At 45.3% G+C, this 16,694-nt stretch overlaps 1 protein-coding gene across 2 annotated transcripts in view; it reads left to right on the top strand.

Moving 5' to 3' along the window:
• CPSF160 (cleavage and polyadenylation specificity factor 160) overlaps nt 1-16,260 on the top strand; it is a 105,038-nt gene extending 88,778 nt beyond the window's left edge. For both annotated transcript variants that reach the window (XM_087373650.1, XM_087373649.1), the window contains exons 25-27: nt 15,252-15,613; nt 15,706-16,043; nt 16,076-16,260. In XM_087373650.1, the coding sequence (XP_087229776.1) occupies nt 15,252-15,613; nt 15,706-15,820 (477 nt within the window). In that variant the 3' untranslated portion in view covers nt 15,821-16,043; nt 16,076-16,260. The remainder of the gene's footprint in view (nt 1-15,251; nt 15,614-15,705; nt 16,044-16,075) is intronic.
• The last annotated feature ends 434 nt before the right edge of the window (nt 16,261-16,694 follow it).

Below are 16,694 nucleotides of genomic sequence, written 5' to 3'. Positions count from 1 at the left end.
ATAGCAATTACTGCTCTCACGGTTGCCATCCTTGCAACTGGGCTGAAAGTTTCCTCATAGTCAATTCCATATGTCTGTGCAAAACCTTTGGCAACCAATCTTGCCTTGTACCTGCTAACAGACCCATCAGCATTGTGCTTTACTTTGTAAACCCACTTGCAGCCAATAGCCTTCTTATCATGAGGCAAAGGCATCAAATCCCAAGTGTGGTTTGCATCCAAGGCAGCCATCTCTTCATCCATAGCTGCTTCCCAATTTTTATGCCCTGCTGCATCCTCAAAACATGTGGGCTCTGGCTCCTCTAGAACCTTGACCATATAAGCATAGTGATGTGCTGTATACCCATCATATCTCAGCCTGTCAACTGGATACTTAATACGAGTGGACCTCCGTACAACTGGATCAGTTGCAGGCGTCTTTAAATCATGCCTGCTTTTCCTTGCACCAGGTGTAACAACAGAAGGAATCCCAAGTTCCTCATCAAGGCTCATTTCAGAGCCGCTTGACTCTCCATCAACATGAGAGCTACCAGCAGACACATCAAATACTGGAGCATGGTCCACTTTTTCTTTTCCCTTATGTGATACCTGCACAACACTATCAGGACTACCATGTGACGATTCACTAGATCTCAATCTCCCTGTCCATGCATTAGATCCACTAGTAGAGGACTCTCTGGGTCCACTCAAGGCTTGAGATTGCTGCTCTGCATTTATTGCAGCATTCCCATTTCCTGCATCTGCATCTCCTACCATAACAGTTGGTGCATACCAGCTGCTCATTTCATCAAAAACAACATCTCTGCTCACTTGCATTTTGCGGGTGGAAGGGTTATAACAGCGATACCCTTTCTGGTGCTGAGCATATCCAATAAAGATGCATTTTTCTGCCTTTGGATCCAGCTTTGTTCTCTTCTCATCAGGAACATGAACATAAGCTATGCAACCAAATACCTTCAAGTGAGAAATATCTGGTTTTTGGCCTGTATACATTTCTTCAGGCGTCATGCCATGGACAGCTGCAGTGGGGGTTCTGTTCATAATATAAACAGCAGTTGCTACTGCTTCAGCCCAAAAATAATCAGGCATGTTTTTCTCATTTAGGATCGCCCGTCCTACTTCTGCAATATGCCTGTTCTTCCTTTCTGCAACCCCATTCTGCTGAGGGGTAGACCTGCATGAGTACTTCCTTTGAATTCCCTGTTCTTTCAGATATTCACAAAATTCTTCTGAAAAGTACTCTCCCCCTCCATCAGATCTTAGCACTTTAATATGCACACCTTTCTCTTTTTCAACCATGGCCTTAAAAGCCTTGAAATGGCTGAACACTTCACTTTTGTGCTTCATAAAATAAATCCACACCTTCCTTGTGTAGTCATCAATAAACGTCACATAATAATGGCATCCACCAATAGAAGCAGCTTTGGTTGTCCAAACATCTGAATGGATCACTTCCAAAGGTCTTCTGCTCACCTTAGCATTTTTAGGAAATGCATGTCTGGCCTGCTTACCCATTTGGCATGCTTCACATACCTTTTGCATTCCCTCAACTCTGAATTTAGGCAAACCTGCAACAATGTTTTTCGTTTGCATAGATTTCAGCCTTTGTATATTCACGTGCCCAATGCGCTTGTGCCATATCTCAATATCTGCAATGACACCTCTCCCATGCGCAAACATAGCAGCTTTCACCTCAGGCATATCAACATCCAAGGTGAACATTCTACCATTTTTGTTGCCTTTTGCAACCAAGCGGCACTTATTTTTCAAGTCCTCAACAAAGCATCCATCAGGATTAAATCTAACCTGCAGACCTTGCTCAACCATCTGGCCAACTGAAACCAGGTTCTTAGTGATTTTTGGAACATGAAGTACATCTGCCAAGTACTTTGTTTTGCCATCCTGCATAGCCAATGGCACTTTACCAACCTGCGTAATTGGGTGCGCAGTATCATCCCCTGTTTCAACATAACCTGGCTTATCCAAATTTCTAACATCATGAAACCACTCACCATGACTGGTCATGTGGTTAGAGGCACCTGAATCAACATACCAAACATCATTGCAAGCTGCAGCATCTCCTGACATGGAGTTAACCATATGCTGCATCACAAAAAGGTGCTCATTTCTGTCGTCACCATGCCCACTTGATGATGCATAGTTGCTTTGCTGCAACTTCCCACTTTTGATGTCATTCTGTTTTTTATAGCATGTATTCTCCTTGTGTCCAGGCTTTCCACAATAATAGCATTCTGTGCTACTATTTACTTGCTGGTTCCTTTGCCATGAACCACGGCCTCTTTGGCTCCCCCTGCCTCTAGAACTACCACGTCCTCCTCCATAGGACTGGTTTTCCTGTTGTTGCTGTTGGTTCTGATTTCCTGCACGGCCACCAAAACGGCCTCTTCCTCTACCTCTGCCTCTACCTGTATTCGAGTAGAAAGCAGTCTCTTGAGAAGTTGAGGTGGCTGAACCACCATTCCTTTGCTCTTCACTCAGCAAGAGAGCAATAAGTTCCTGAAAATCAGGAAATGTTTCACGGACTCCAATGGATGTCCGAAACTGTGCATAATCTTTCCCAAGACCATTCAAGGTCACGGACACTAAGTCCTCATCATCAACAGGTGCTCCAATGGAGGCAAGAGAATCTGCAAGGCCTTTTACCTTCAAGGAATACTCATTTATATTCATATTTTTCCTTTGCACATTGTGCAACTCCTGCTTTAGCTGCATCTTTCGTGCTTTGGTATTTGTGCTATACAGCTTCACCAATGTATCCCATGCCTCCTTAGGCGTCTCTAGATCCTGTATATGCACAATCATAGAATCTGAAATGCTAACGGACAGCCAATACAGGCATTTTCTGGCTTTTTCATGCCATTCTTTAAAGGCCTTCAATTCAGCAGGAGTGGGAGCAGCACCCAAAACTGGTTCTGCAGTTTCACCACTGATGTAATCCCAAACTCCCTTTCCCATAAAGAAGTTTGTCATCCTGAACTTCCATGCTTGGAAGTTGTTCTTGTCAAGCTTCTCACTGACAATGGTAGACAGATTCTCAGACATTTTACAAATCACGAATTGCAACAGCAACCTGTAAACACAGCAAATGCCTCAGAAGGGCAAATAGCAAAACTTCTGCAAAGAGCCTCACAGGGGCAGATCTGCAACACTGACGAAAGTGGTATTTCACCACACAGTCACCTCCTAGTGACGATTTTGCATCAACAGACAACAGGCATGAATCTGCAACTCCCAATGTCTCTGCACACAGGCATACGATGCAATTTCTGTGGCACCTTTCCACCGACTGGCCGCGCACAGTGGTCGCACAGCAAAAACAGGGCCTTTTTCTGAGTGCCTGCGAAGGACTTCCGCCTTCAAAACGGGCCCCGAAACGGCCTCAAATCAAAAAAATAAAGTCACCGAGGGCGTCGCCCTCGCCCGCAGCATATACTGCGCTCTCGCCACACCTCGAAGGGCCTCTCAATCTGAAGCAGTGCACTCCTGCACTTCTGGCTGTGCTACCTGCAAAGATTTGCTCCCAAACTCGAAGTAGGAAAGCAACACTGGTCCTCTTACCAGGACACCACAAACTTGGCTTTCTTTCTTGAGCTCCTTACCACGAACAAGGCTCTGATACCATGTAAAGAAAGAGGGAGAGAGATAGGAGACTCAAGTTCAGCTTTCTTCACAACACACAAAAGAGAGAGGACACAAGGTTGGAGGGTGAAGCCTTTCTTCACTTTTGCACACAACAACGATACAATAGAAGAGGGAAATACCCTATATGTCAAAACCTAGAAAACGTGGTTCATATGTGAACCCAAACCAAAACATACGTGGTAGTCTAACTACACCACAAGTACAACTAACATAGGCGGTGACATAAATGATAGTCATCCAGGAGATATGTCGGGGATAGAGCTTGATATCTCAACACTTGTCTCAAGTGCAGATAATAGGAGAAAAGTGCGGGAGGATCTGTCATATTTTAGGCAAGAAAAAGGGTTATTTGGTTTGGAAGATGCACAGAATGGTAGGTTCAAGATTTCCTACGTTCATTGGTGGGAGGACTATGGGGCAGATGCTCCATTGTTGCAGCATCTGGCCATTTGTATACTCAGACAGGGAGCTAGCTCTTTGCCCATTGAGTAGTTGTGGAGCAATTTCGGAAACATTGCCTCCAAAAAGAAGAACAGGCTTGGGGTTCAAAAGGCAAATGATCTTGTATTTGTTAATGCAAACTTGCGTTTGCTTAACAAGTTCAAGGCAGAGTGCACTCCTGAATGATATCTTGGATTTAAACCAGATAAGGACTATGACGGTGATGCAAGAGAGGATGCTCCTGAGCTAGGGGCCAGGACCAAGATCATGATGATGAGGCTCAGCAGGGTGAGGAGAGGCCTCCATTGCTATTCCACCTTTAGACCATTAGGGATGACTCTCTTTTTTTCTATACACCATGTACTCTACTCGAGAGTCTCGAGTCCTATTTTGAATTGAGGCCTTCAAGCCTGAGGCATGGCCTCCTCTTTTTGTACTTTGTGTATTATATGCTCTCGGATCTATAGTATTCTACATTTCTATGCTTTATACACAATGCAAACATGTACATTTCAGTTCTGAGTATTCTAAGAGTGTCTTTAAAAGTCTAAAGCTGAAATGGAAATTAGAGCTGCGAAAAGTGGTTTTCTTTGCAAAATTGGTATATTTTCGTCTGAACTAATGATGTGGTGTTCTAGTTCATGTGCCTCCATCCCAAAACATTCCATTTTGGCACTCGAAATTTCGAAGCGTTCTTGTTCCCTGGTAACGGTCCCGTGCACCATGATGTTGAGAACCTTGAGGTCTCCTCAATCGCCATCTACATCAAGACGATCCGCTCCTTTACTCTGTAGGGCTGCCTCTTGGGGCCATAGTTACCAAGGAACGGCGTTCTGTCTTCCTGGAACATTGGAACACCATTCCCAGGTGGAGGGCCTACCAGGAACGCGGACGGGATCGTGAGTGGGTTTTTCCACTCTCCACCCCCTTCCACTCAGCCCCCTCCCTTCTACTCCCTCTCCTTCCACTCAGCCCCCTCTCCTTCTACTCCCTTGAACCTTCTCCACTCAGCCCCCTCCCCTTCCACTCCCTTCTCCACCCCCTTCACTCAGCCACTCAGCCCCCTCTCCTTCCACTCAGCCTCCTCTCCTTCGACTCCCTTCTCCACTCAGCCCCCGTCCCTCCCACTCCCTTCTCCACCCCCTTCACTCAGCCACTCAGACACTTAGCCCCTTCTCCTTCCACTCCTTTCAGCCTCCTTCTATCACTCCTCAATACTCGGTTCTCAGCCCTCTCCAAGTCTCACCAACCGCCCCTCCCCCCCCCCCCCCCTCTCCCCCCTCTCTTCACACTTCCTCCCGCTTCTCTCAACCCACTCAATGGCTCCTCCAAGAGGCATTGACATGGGCCAGAAATCCGAGTGGTGGAAGGAGGTGGATCCTGTGTCAACGCCAATTCGAATGGAGCAAGAGCATGCAAGTGGCCTTGCTTCTTTTGTAACAAAGTAAAAAGTGGAGGGGCACACCGAGTGCGAGCTCATCTATGCAAAGTTCGAGATCATGGCATTAATTGTTGCCTTGCTGTTCACAATCATGAGCATGCACGTTTTGTGGCACTTGCAGAGAAATTGGACATGGAGGCAAACAAGCAACCTGCCATTCTTGGTCCTCAATGTTGACTACCAGTGCCACCACCAGCCCCAGGTGTAGCAACTCCTGCTTCTTTCATTTCTCCTTCTCCTTCGGGAGTAGAGCTTCATCCACACCTATAGGGGCTATGAATTCAGGGGCTCCGAGAGTCGTGCAGGCTAGTCTTGTGGCCCCATGGCATCCTGGGACGAGGGCACAGGTAGATTTAGTGGGCCGATTCTTTTATGGAGTGCCCACAATGAAGGCCCACAATCCTTACTTCATTGATATGGTGAAGGAGATTGCAGCATTTGGTCCATCTTACACTTCCCCCTCATGTGAGGCGCTGCGCACCATGATCTTGGCGATAGAGAAGACGGCCATAGAGCATGCTTTGGCTCCCATCAAAGACACATGGCTGAGATGCAATGTCCTATTGATGGGAGATGGATGGAGTGACACTAGGAGCCGCTCTATTTAGGGCATCATTTGATACTCCAAAGGGGCTAGCTTTTTCATTAAAGCTATTGATAATTTAGAGGCGGGAAAGTTAGCCAAGAGGTTGGCTAGCATTTGGATGGAGGCCATTGAGTATGTAGGGGCACAACATGTCATCCAGTTTGTTTCGAATGATGACAACGCCAACAAAGCAGCGGAGATAATTCTTGAAGCGAAGTACCCTCATCTTACCTTCACTCCCTGCATGGCACATGGGCTGAATAATCTTTTGAAGGATATTGGTAAGTTGGATTGGGTGGATCCTGTCGTTGATATGGGTAATCATGTTGTCTCTTTCATCGTTGGCCACCACTACATCTTGGCTGTTTTTCGCAAGATATCCCCAAACAAGAATCTCTTGAAGTGTTATGAGACACGCTTTGCATATAATTTCATCATGTTGAGGCATCTTTTTAAGCTGAAACCTAAATTGAGACAGCTTGTTGTTTCGAGTGAGACCATTGTCTTGGATGCCAAATTTGGGGATGATGTTTGCCTCTTGCTTCGGGTTTCAAAGCCTATTATTTTGATGTTGAGGCTTATTGATGGGGATAGTTCTTGCATTGGGAAGGTGTATGAAGGGTTGGATAGGATGATTGGGACTATTTAGGGCATTGATGACTTATATGCTTGGAGGAAGGAGGAGATTAGGGCACTTGCAACCTCTTGGTGGGCGAAATATCATTCACCTTTAGAGGATGCAGCCTTTGTTTTGGATCTAGAATTTCAAGGGAAGGGGCAAGAAACAGACTACAGTTAAGGAGGTGGTGCAAGGATGGGAGGAGATATTGAGACGACTTGTCCCAAGTGCAGATGATAGGAGGAAGGTGCGGGAGGAGCTGTCATTTTATAGGCAAGGAAAAGGGTTATTTGGATTAGAGGATGCACATGCAGACAACTTCAAGATTTCCTTCGTTCATTGGTGGGAGGACTATGGGGCAGATACTCCATTGTTGCAGGGTATGGCCATTCGTACACTCAGCCAGGGGTAGCTCTTTGTCTGTTGAGTAGTAATTTTGGGAACATTGCAACAAAAAAGAGGAACATGCTTGGGGTTCAGAAGTCAAATGATCTTGCATTTGCCTAACAAGTCAGGGTAGATTGCACTCTTGAACCGTATCTTGGACCACATGAGGACTCCGATAGTGATGCAGAGGATGCCCTTGAGGTTGAGCCTGAGGATGAGCATGAGGATGATGACCCCCAGGTCGAGGATGATGATGAGGCTCAACAGGATGAGGGAGAGTCCTCTATTCTTGTAGACCATTAGGCGGCAAGCTTGACTCTCTTTTCCTATGTACTTGACTCGAGAGTCTCGAGTCCTTTTTTGTATTTACTATTTGGTATTGAGGCCTCCTTTTCTTGCATATTATATGCTCGAGCTTCTAAGATCTGCAATTTTTTGACTTAAAGCTTTAAACTTTAAAGTTTATGCACATTGCACATTGAACATTGCACAATGCACATTGATCTAAATTTCAATTTTCTAAGGATTTTGTGTCTTTAAAAGTCCAAAGATCAAATGGAAAGCTTAAAGCTGCTACATCTGGTTATTCTTAGCATATTTTGGTATCTTTCCATGCGATTTGATGACATGTCATATGACGTGGCGTTCCCGTTCGTGTTCCCCCGTTCCCCCTTCCCAAAATGTTCCCGTTCCAACCCCCCCGTTCTCGAAACGTTCCCGTTCTCCTGGTAACTATGCTTGGGGCTCTCTACCTACTGTCTGAGGTCATCTACCTCCTTTTGGAGATCAATGGCCTCTGTTTGAGCCATGAGGAAGTCGTGCCTCTAGTGATATGCTTCAGAGATACCCAGGCTAGATTGGCGGCATTGTGCAAGTGCGAAGATAGCCAAAACCATCCATAGGTTCATGCGGATGAGAATCTTGCTACCTCTGCGGGTAGAGGAGAGATGATTCCTCATATAACAGCGAGGTGGTACCCATAGGGAGAGAAAGAGGGCAGTGCTACGTGAGGGACCTCCTCACTGCCCCTAGACGAGGACTTGTGGACACCCTTGCCTAGGAAGGCGAGGTCTATGAGACTCACAAGGCGAAGTTCTTGACCTACACCTTTTGAAATTGTGATGGAACCTTATGGTTAGAGCTAGCAGTCATATACGAGATGAGACATGGTCTTCTACTTAGAGATGCATTAGAGTCCATAGTGCGCACTACCATCAGTTTGTGGGTACTCGTGGGAGTCATCCTTTCAGGATGTGACCAAAGAGATGGGAGGAGTACAAGGATTGGTCGGCATTGTACTTTTACACCGATCATCTCTTACTAATCAGGGTGGAGCGGCGCGACCCACATTTCAGATTCATTTGGATCCAAATCAGGAGCACATCATCATAGGATATTTTCATCGCGGTTTGCTACTTCCCACGAGAGATCTCACACTTTGCCAAGGAGCTTTGAGAGGAGGGAGAGGCATATCCATATGCTACAAGTAGCTTTTATTTTCAACACGATTCGATTCTATTGTTCGATGCTGATCTAGATGAGGGAAGTATATCTCAAGTTTGCATAGATTGATGATCCTCTGTCACATCATATGGGCATACTTTCATAGACCTTGGGCAAGAATCATGATCTCATCAGCTACAATGATCTGGAGCAATGGCCCTCCTCCAATGGGGTCACATGCTTCCCACATGGAGGAGGGTCTAGTGTAGTTGACAACCTCATGGGGTCCCTTGCCTTTGCCGCTCCCATCATAGACTTCTCTACACCCCCACTCCCATCCGGAGCTGACCATACCTTATCTGGTTTTAGCTTATTTGTCACACCCATCACTGAGAACATCTTATCCCACATACACCACCTAATCAGGAGATCCACTTTAGGTCACAGACTAGCCCTCGTCTCTGCTGCCCAGCTCTCTACTGTGCTTGCTAACATTGATGATATTCCCCTACTAGAGGATAGAGCCACACTCGTCAACCCCCTTCATGATACGACACTCTAGTCCTTTCCGTATACCAATAGATCCAACCTTGCCTGCCACCCATAGGATTGGTACCTTGGAATAGCTAGCACGATAATGAATGTAAGGCCTTGTGCCGTCAGCTTAGATTAGAGACTAAGCATCATCTTCCGTCTGAGGCCAAGACCAAATGAGAATATCACTGTTTGGTCCATCGGAAGAAGAGGGAATAGGTCCGCTAGAATGAGGAAGAATTTCTAAATATATTGTTTAGCAATAACTCCAATGAATTTTTGCAGAAGTTTATCGAGCGGAAGCTTGCATTCCCCCTCATGGACCTGACCATTTGGCACACTCATGCATGCAACCCATAGGATATCCCCAACAAGCCTACACTATCCCAATCCACAAAGCAAGGGATCCCATGAGCTCAGAAAAGTGCAGGACCACAACGTTGTAAGGGCTTCCATACCTACAACAGACATATGTCCAAGTCTAGCATGCCATAAACTAATTGATGGCTGCCCTCTAATCATAAGCATCTGATCTTGAACACCTGATACATGCAATGCATAGGATAATCCAACCCGTGATCCCCTAGCCATAACTAGATTGCCTCTAGCAATCTTCCATGCATGATCACCCAGAGAGACACGATAACCTGACCAACTGTCCAGTATTGATCCTACTCATAGCAAGTCCTTGTATATGTCTAACTCTCTGCAGAACAAGAATAAAGCCACTAGGCATAACAAAGTGGATATCCCCATAACCATAGATATCCATAGAATGATCACTGCCCATTAAATTGCTCCCCACAATGCATTCCTGATATGCACTGAACCATGACCTATGAGGGGTTATATGACATGAAGCACATGGATCTAACATCCAATCATCGAGAATGGGTACGATAGTGGCCAAGAAGGAGGTGTCAAAGGTGCCTTCATCACTGCTACTGTCAGTGGAAACCCTGGCATCTGCGCCCTGAAGCTCAACCTGCTTCTTCTCCTTCCTGTCATTCTTAACCTTGCTCTTCTTCTTGCATTTTCTCAGCCAGTTTCAGCAATACTTTTTCACGTGGCCATACTTTCCACAGTAGAGACATTTAACACAAGTTCGAGAGCTAGACTTGCTCTTGGAATTCCCCCTTGAACATGACCTATTTCTACCAGTTGATTTGCCTCTGAAGTGCATATCATGGCTGTATTTCAGCCCATCAACAACTTGTAAGTTCAGCCCACCATGCTATAACATAACACTATTATGATCATACATCCGGCATATACGAGTATAGAACTCATGTGCATGGCAGTCTACACCTTGTACACCATCCTATACCCGCAAGTAGACTGACTTCGAGAGGGATAACTGAATGATAGAGCGTGCTTGCTCATCCATGGCATCCCAATCACTCTGTTCAATGCTATTAGGCTTAACACCTTTGCATTTAATGGGTTTGTGTTGCGTCTTCTCCACTAACACATGATAAATCTGCTCTTTCCAATACTAGAAGTTCGATCCATCCAACCTCTCAATATCAAAGAGGGCACTGCCAGCTGTAGATGCCATATCTGTGGCACAATAGCTCACAACCAAAGAGCAGTACAGTGCAATAGGCAACCCAAATGACCAAAAAAAAAATGGTGCTGTCTAGACCAATCAAGTCTCCAAATAAACTGGCTAATCCTAGGCTCAAAAGCACTCAGCCATAAAGAGGCATAAATAAGAATATCTGCAGCCCAGTAACCTACCAATGTCTGGCAATCCAAGTAAGCAATGCACTGAACCAAATGAGCAATGCCTGCTTAACCAATGGCAATAGGAGCCCAACTCAACTATCCATAAACATTAGTGTGGCATCCATCAATGCAAATCCATAATGCATCAAAATCCATAGTCAAGTAAATCCCAATCACGGCTGACATGCATAGAACACCAAAACTAGATGGTGAACCAAATGATCATTCAATCAGAATGACTGCTGCAGTCTCCTCTATGAAAAGTCAGTATAAAACTGAAGGACCAAAGTTGTCCAAAAGATGTAAATCAGCCCAACAAATCAATGCAAAGTGACTATCAATGTCACTGAACTCAGCATCAAGACAACTATCAAACCAGGGTATAAAGCACAATTGAGAGGTGACAAACAGAATGTGCCAAACAAGAAAGAGGTATTCCACCTCACAAATGCTACCAAAGCTGTATTTTCTGCTCAACCTTGAGACCTCTCACAACATGTGAGGAATGATGCATCCAAAATGTGTCAATTGACAACCAAAATGGTATCTAAATGGCATGTACCACTATAGCATTTGTGCATCCAACTTCTGAGCATAGGCATCCAAATAAGCGGCAATATCATGCATCCGCTGTACCCTCGTGACACGTGCAAGAAGTTATGCACGTACCAGTGTACTAGATAAGAGAGGGCCCAGCCCTGTGACGAGGGAGAGAATGGCTCGGGAGCGATTGTACAGCATAAGAATGCAAGGGAATGCAAAAGAAAAATGGCACTGTACTTGTGCTGTCACTGTTTTTAAACATCAATATCTTTTGATCCAAAAGTTGGATCAACTTGCGTCCAACAGCAAAGTTGTAGTGTTTTGAAGGATCTACAACTCTCTAGTTGAACATAGAGGCAAATTCTGCACAGGTGAAAAGAGATACAGTCTGCAAAATGGCTATCTGCACACCGATCATCGAACTGTCCCTATTTTGGACAGTAAATAACTCTGTACTGTAAACTTGGATGACCGAGCTGTCAATAGACAAAACGTAGCCCTTCCAAAGTTCTTCGACTCCTCTGTTAGGCACCGAGCCTAAATCCTTATGGATTTGCAAATTCTTGCTGTCAAAAATGCAGTCACTTGCTCTTGAGAGGGAGACATGTCTTGAAAGAAATAAACTCTGAGAACTTTTCCCACCCCGGCAGCCCTTAAGGAATCTACAACCATCTAAGGCCTCCTGCCTTCGCCAACAGCGACCCTACAATGCCTCTACACAATAGCTCCAATCAAGGCATCGTCTATGACAACAGCACACTTGAGCGACCATCTCTCTGCAATGCAATAGCCAACCGACCTCAACATTGCAAGCGGCTCTTTCATGGACTGAACGAAGACACACAGCTTCACAGAGTCCATCGGATTATAGCAATGGTCCATAGGCACTTCATATGCACAGACAGTTTCCCACACGCCATAACACACCGCTCCAACAATGAAATCTCACCACCTACAAGTGCCTCCAGCAATCAGACTCTTAACCAAAGCTACATGCAAGATGAACTCTTGCTCCTCCAACATATACGCAGCAGCTCTTGGCTCCTCCATCGACACGGCAAGGCAAAGAGGCTCCGCAATGACCTACAATCCCTACGACTAAACTTCTACTTCGGCAAAGACTCAGTCAACCGATGCCATACACAGCAAGTTGCACATCCCAGAGCACCACTCCGTTAACACAGTGCCGGCGAGCAATGTCCAACTCAACGGTGACCAGCTCCAAGGCGTGTCCAAACGCCTTCAATGACTTCAACACCATGAACGTCGACCACAAGCATAGCAATGAGCAAATGGTGACTCGGCAAGCCAAGCGCGTGCCGGTTCTCTCGGTTCTTCCTGAAGCTCCCATCGGGCTGCTCCTCTTTGACCTTGCTGGCCACACTCACCAAGCTCTCACCATGCTCTCACCAAGATCTCCTTGGCTTTGATACCAGTTGTGGGGGAAGAGGGAGCACTCAGGAAGGGATAAGAGACACCGTATATGGTGGAGCAAAAGCTACTCCAGCTTATTCCTCTCTGGTATATATATGAGTATACATGGGCCCTATACAAGTGGGTGGGCACACTGCCCTTTATCCCCAATAATAACCAAGTTTGTTCTTTTTGACTCACTTGTCCCGCTAGCTGGGATGTATAGCAATCCCTTTTGGTATAGATCTATTAGATAGAAACTGGTCCCACATAGAATGTCTAGAAGTTTTGGCTCGTGCTTGGATGATTAGTAGCAAGCCATCATCCCACATCATATTGTACTAGCTAAGTTTGGAGCTACCCCTTTTACAGCTTGATGTAATGATCAGCGACTTTAGCACCTTGACATCCGGATGATGCAGATTGCCATGGCTGGCCTTGATCTTTATGTATTGCACTAGAGCCGGCTTGGGATCTGAGGAGTGATAGGCTTGGACCTTGGGAATTTATATGGGCAGGCTACCACCAACATCTCCACACATATAGGACTTGACTTGCATCTCAGGAGCTTTCGGTATAACTCAGCTTCTATAGAGACTACTGCTTATTGATCTCAGAGGGGGGTTTTTACCAAACCACCGGGCTACACATAGATCCATCTACCGCATACACTGAGGATCGATTGGGAAGTTCAAGTATCTTTTCACGTGCTACAGGTTTAGACAGGACGGGCAAAGGGCATGCCACTTAAGAGACGGATCTGCACTTTATGTAATATGTAGGAGACCAAGATAGAGAAGCAATTTGCATTCAGATGCCTTGTGCACTATGAGATCCGTGGACGGTGCCATTCCCTCTTCAGGAGTTGTTTCGGCCCTTTCTTGGCACACCTTGATCAACGATGCGCGGCCAACTTCCTTCTCGAGTCCCAACAACACAGATCATCTCTTGCGAGCGCAGAGGAGAGCACATGGGGGAATGTTAGAGCCTAATCATAGGACGATCACGGATTTTTTTCTTTGGTGACCAGAGGCAAGAGCAGCAAGGTATGAGACAAAGAGAGACCTGGAGAGCATGACTGGGCAGAATTGACCGGACTCTCACATGAGGACTGCGGACATCTGCTTTCAACTATTTGATGTGGCGTGACAGACGACTAGAGTGACAGTTGCACTTCTCAGATTACAAGCTACCACTTCGAGAGTACAAATGAGGAGGGAGAGACTCGGATAGACTAGTCATGCTGAGCAGCTGCAGCATTCCATTATTCATTTTGTTCCTTGATGACGCCAGCCTTCTTTATTCTGTCTGTCAGCAGCAGCTTGTGGAGTTGGTCCCACGGCCAACATACACAGGTCCCGTCACTCAGATTGATGTATAGTTGACAAGGTGGCTGTTGGCCAAGGATCTCCCCTCTCTATCGTCACCTCAGGTTCCTTCTCTTGCAGTGATAGTGCAATGCATTTATTTTCTCTTATCAGGATTCAGACATCAGCCTTGGGCTTGGGTGAGTATTTAGTGGCCCCACCCGTAAGCTTTCATTTTATTAGTTTTTTTTTTCCGCCACTCTCGTAGACCCTTCGGTCTTTTGTAGATGTTCTCTCTCTCTCTCTCTCTATCTATCTATCTATGTGTGTGTGTGTCTGAGTGAGAGAGAGAGAGAGAGAGAGAGAGAGAGAGATGTGAAGAATAATGCATGGAGTAACAAAAACACGAAGATCCACCAAACTGACGTTGCAAGTAAAAAGGTTATCGACATGACGAAACCTTGGAGTGGGAGAAAGCCTGGTCCATCTGATCCTCTAAAATAGGAGGAAAGCCCCCTTATATAGGTTGGAATGATCATTGATCAGGTCGGACAAAAGGCGAACATTGACCACAAAGTCACTCTTCTTTTTTGATCTGCTTTGTCATATTCTGATTTCTGCAATGCTTGGTTGCTGCTGTACCTGTGGGCTGCAGTGCTAGTGCTGCCAGCAAAGGCAGCCTAGCATTACTTCCTCTTCAGTGGGATCACTGTCTGGATCATCCCAGTAGGTTGGAAGACTTTGTTCTTAAATTCGGTTGGAGATCTCATACTTTATGTAGTCGGTGTAGATTTGACTCCTAGGTGGCTAGTTTTGGAGTTTTGTGGCATCATCTTCTGTTTTCGAAGCACATGACCCTAGGTGGCTGGTTTTGAGTGAGACCTTGTGAGAATGTGGGATTGTGGCATCATCTTCTGTTTTTCGAAGTACATGGGACAGCTTCTCAATCCACCGCTTCCTTGGGACTTGGGACCCACACGTATTTTATTTTTTCTTTATTTTTTTCCCCCCTTTTTTGTCGGAGCTTAAGAACCCTCTGTATTTTATTTTTTGGGGGGTTATGCTTACTGTCAGATTGATCAGATTCCACATAATTTTTTGGGAATGGAATAGTTAGAGATTGAACCTGTGTATATTTCTCTTTCAGATATTCTCATACTCTCCCAAGAGTGTAGAGAGCTGGAAAGGACAAAAGTTGCTACCTAGAGCAGAATTTCATATTGGTGCGCATGTTACAAAGTTTCTTCGGCTAGCGATGTTACCAACTGCTAGTTCAACTCGCACAAATAGATTTGCTCTCCTTTTCGGGACGCTTGATGGGAGCATTGGTTGTGTTGCTCCTTTGGATGAGGTGACGTTTCGCCGGTTGCAGTCTCTTAAGAGGAAATTGGTTGATTCTGTTGCACACGTAGCAGGTTTAAACCCTAAATCATTCCGACAATTCAAATCCAGTGGACAAACTCATCGACCTGGTCCAGATAATATTGTTGATTGTGAACTTCTATTTCAGTAAGTATGCTGCTAAAATCATTTACTTCTGTTAATCTTCTTAGATCTTGTGTTCATTTTGAGGTTAATAATTTCCTTTTTGATTTTTGCAGCTATGAAATGTTACCACTGAAAGAACAACTTGACATAGCCCATCAGATTGGAACCACCCGGTCCCAGATTCTTTCAAATCTCAGCGACCTCACTGTGGGCACGAGTTTTTTGTAAGCTGAAATCATAGCATTTCTGATCCTAGTGATCTTACCCAAAGCAGTTGCTTTATGACTGCAGGGTTTTGTATTGAAGGTTGGGCTTCTCCTAAAGGTTGTGGGTCATGAAATGTCTACGGCACTATTTTGCTCTTTCTTGTGAGAGAGAAAAAGAAAGAAAGATATATTAACGTCTACAAGAGGCCTCGCGGGCCTATAAGACAAAGTGCGAATCCAAGAAAGTGCTAATCCAAGAAAGTGCGAATCCAAGAAGTACCTCATACAAGCCACTGAGGGCTGAAGCAAACGGTTCACTAAGACCCTTGCTAAGAGAGAGAGAGAGAGAGAGAGAGAGAGAGAGAAGGGCTTGAGGGAAAAAGAGAGGGGGGATGGCTCCTCATCTAAGTGAGAGCCACATGTTGAAGATTCTGAATTGCAATCTTGGGTGTATTCTCTTGATCTTTCTCATTAGAAAAATGTGTGGTCATATTGATAGTGTCATCGTTAAGAAGCCTTGCAGGATTTCGTGTTCTCTCTTGGCCATTTTTCAAAGATGTTGCGGGCTGCTGGTATTGCTATAATTCTTTCTATCAGCTAGATTTAGATGCTCATTTGGGAGAGCAAATGAAATTGTTGAGTCTTCACAAGTAGTTGTAGCTTGAATGAAGAGATTTTGGACTACTATTTGATTAGCCTTCTCCTTTAGTGCTAGCCTTCATCATGGCTGAGTCTGCTCTTCACCTCCGTAGTGTTGATAGGAACTCAGTACGAAGACTTTGTATAAATGGATGCTCAAGTATGTGTGGGGGTGTGGATTTGTATGTGTGAGAGCATATGTTTATACTATGGCTTAATGCACTGTTGGGTGCTGATGACATCAGTGGGGATGTCAT

Source organism: Dipteris shenzhenensis, chromosome 4 (assembly GCF_047967505.1).
Source record: "Dipteris shenzhenensis isolate YYH24624 ecotype China chromosome 4, Dip_SZ_1.0, whole genome shotgun sequence".
Classification (NCBI taxonomy): domain Eukaryota; kingdom Viridiplantae; phylum Streptophyta; class Polypodiopsida; order Gleicheniales; family Dipteridaceae; genus Dipteris; species Dipteris shenzhenensis.
The sequence above is the reverse complement of the archived record's forward strand: the minus strand, read 5'-3'. Positions and strand labels throughout refer to the sequence as shown.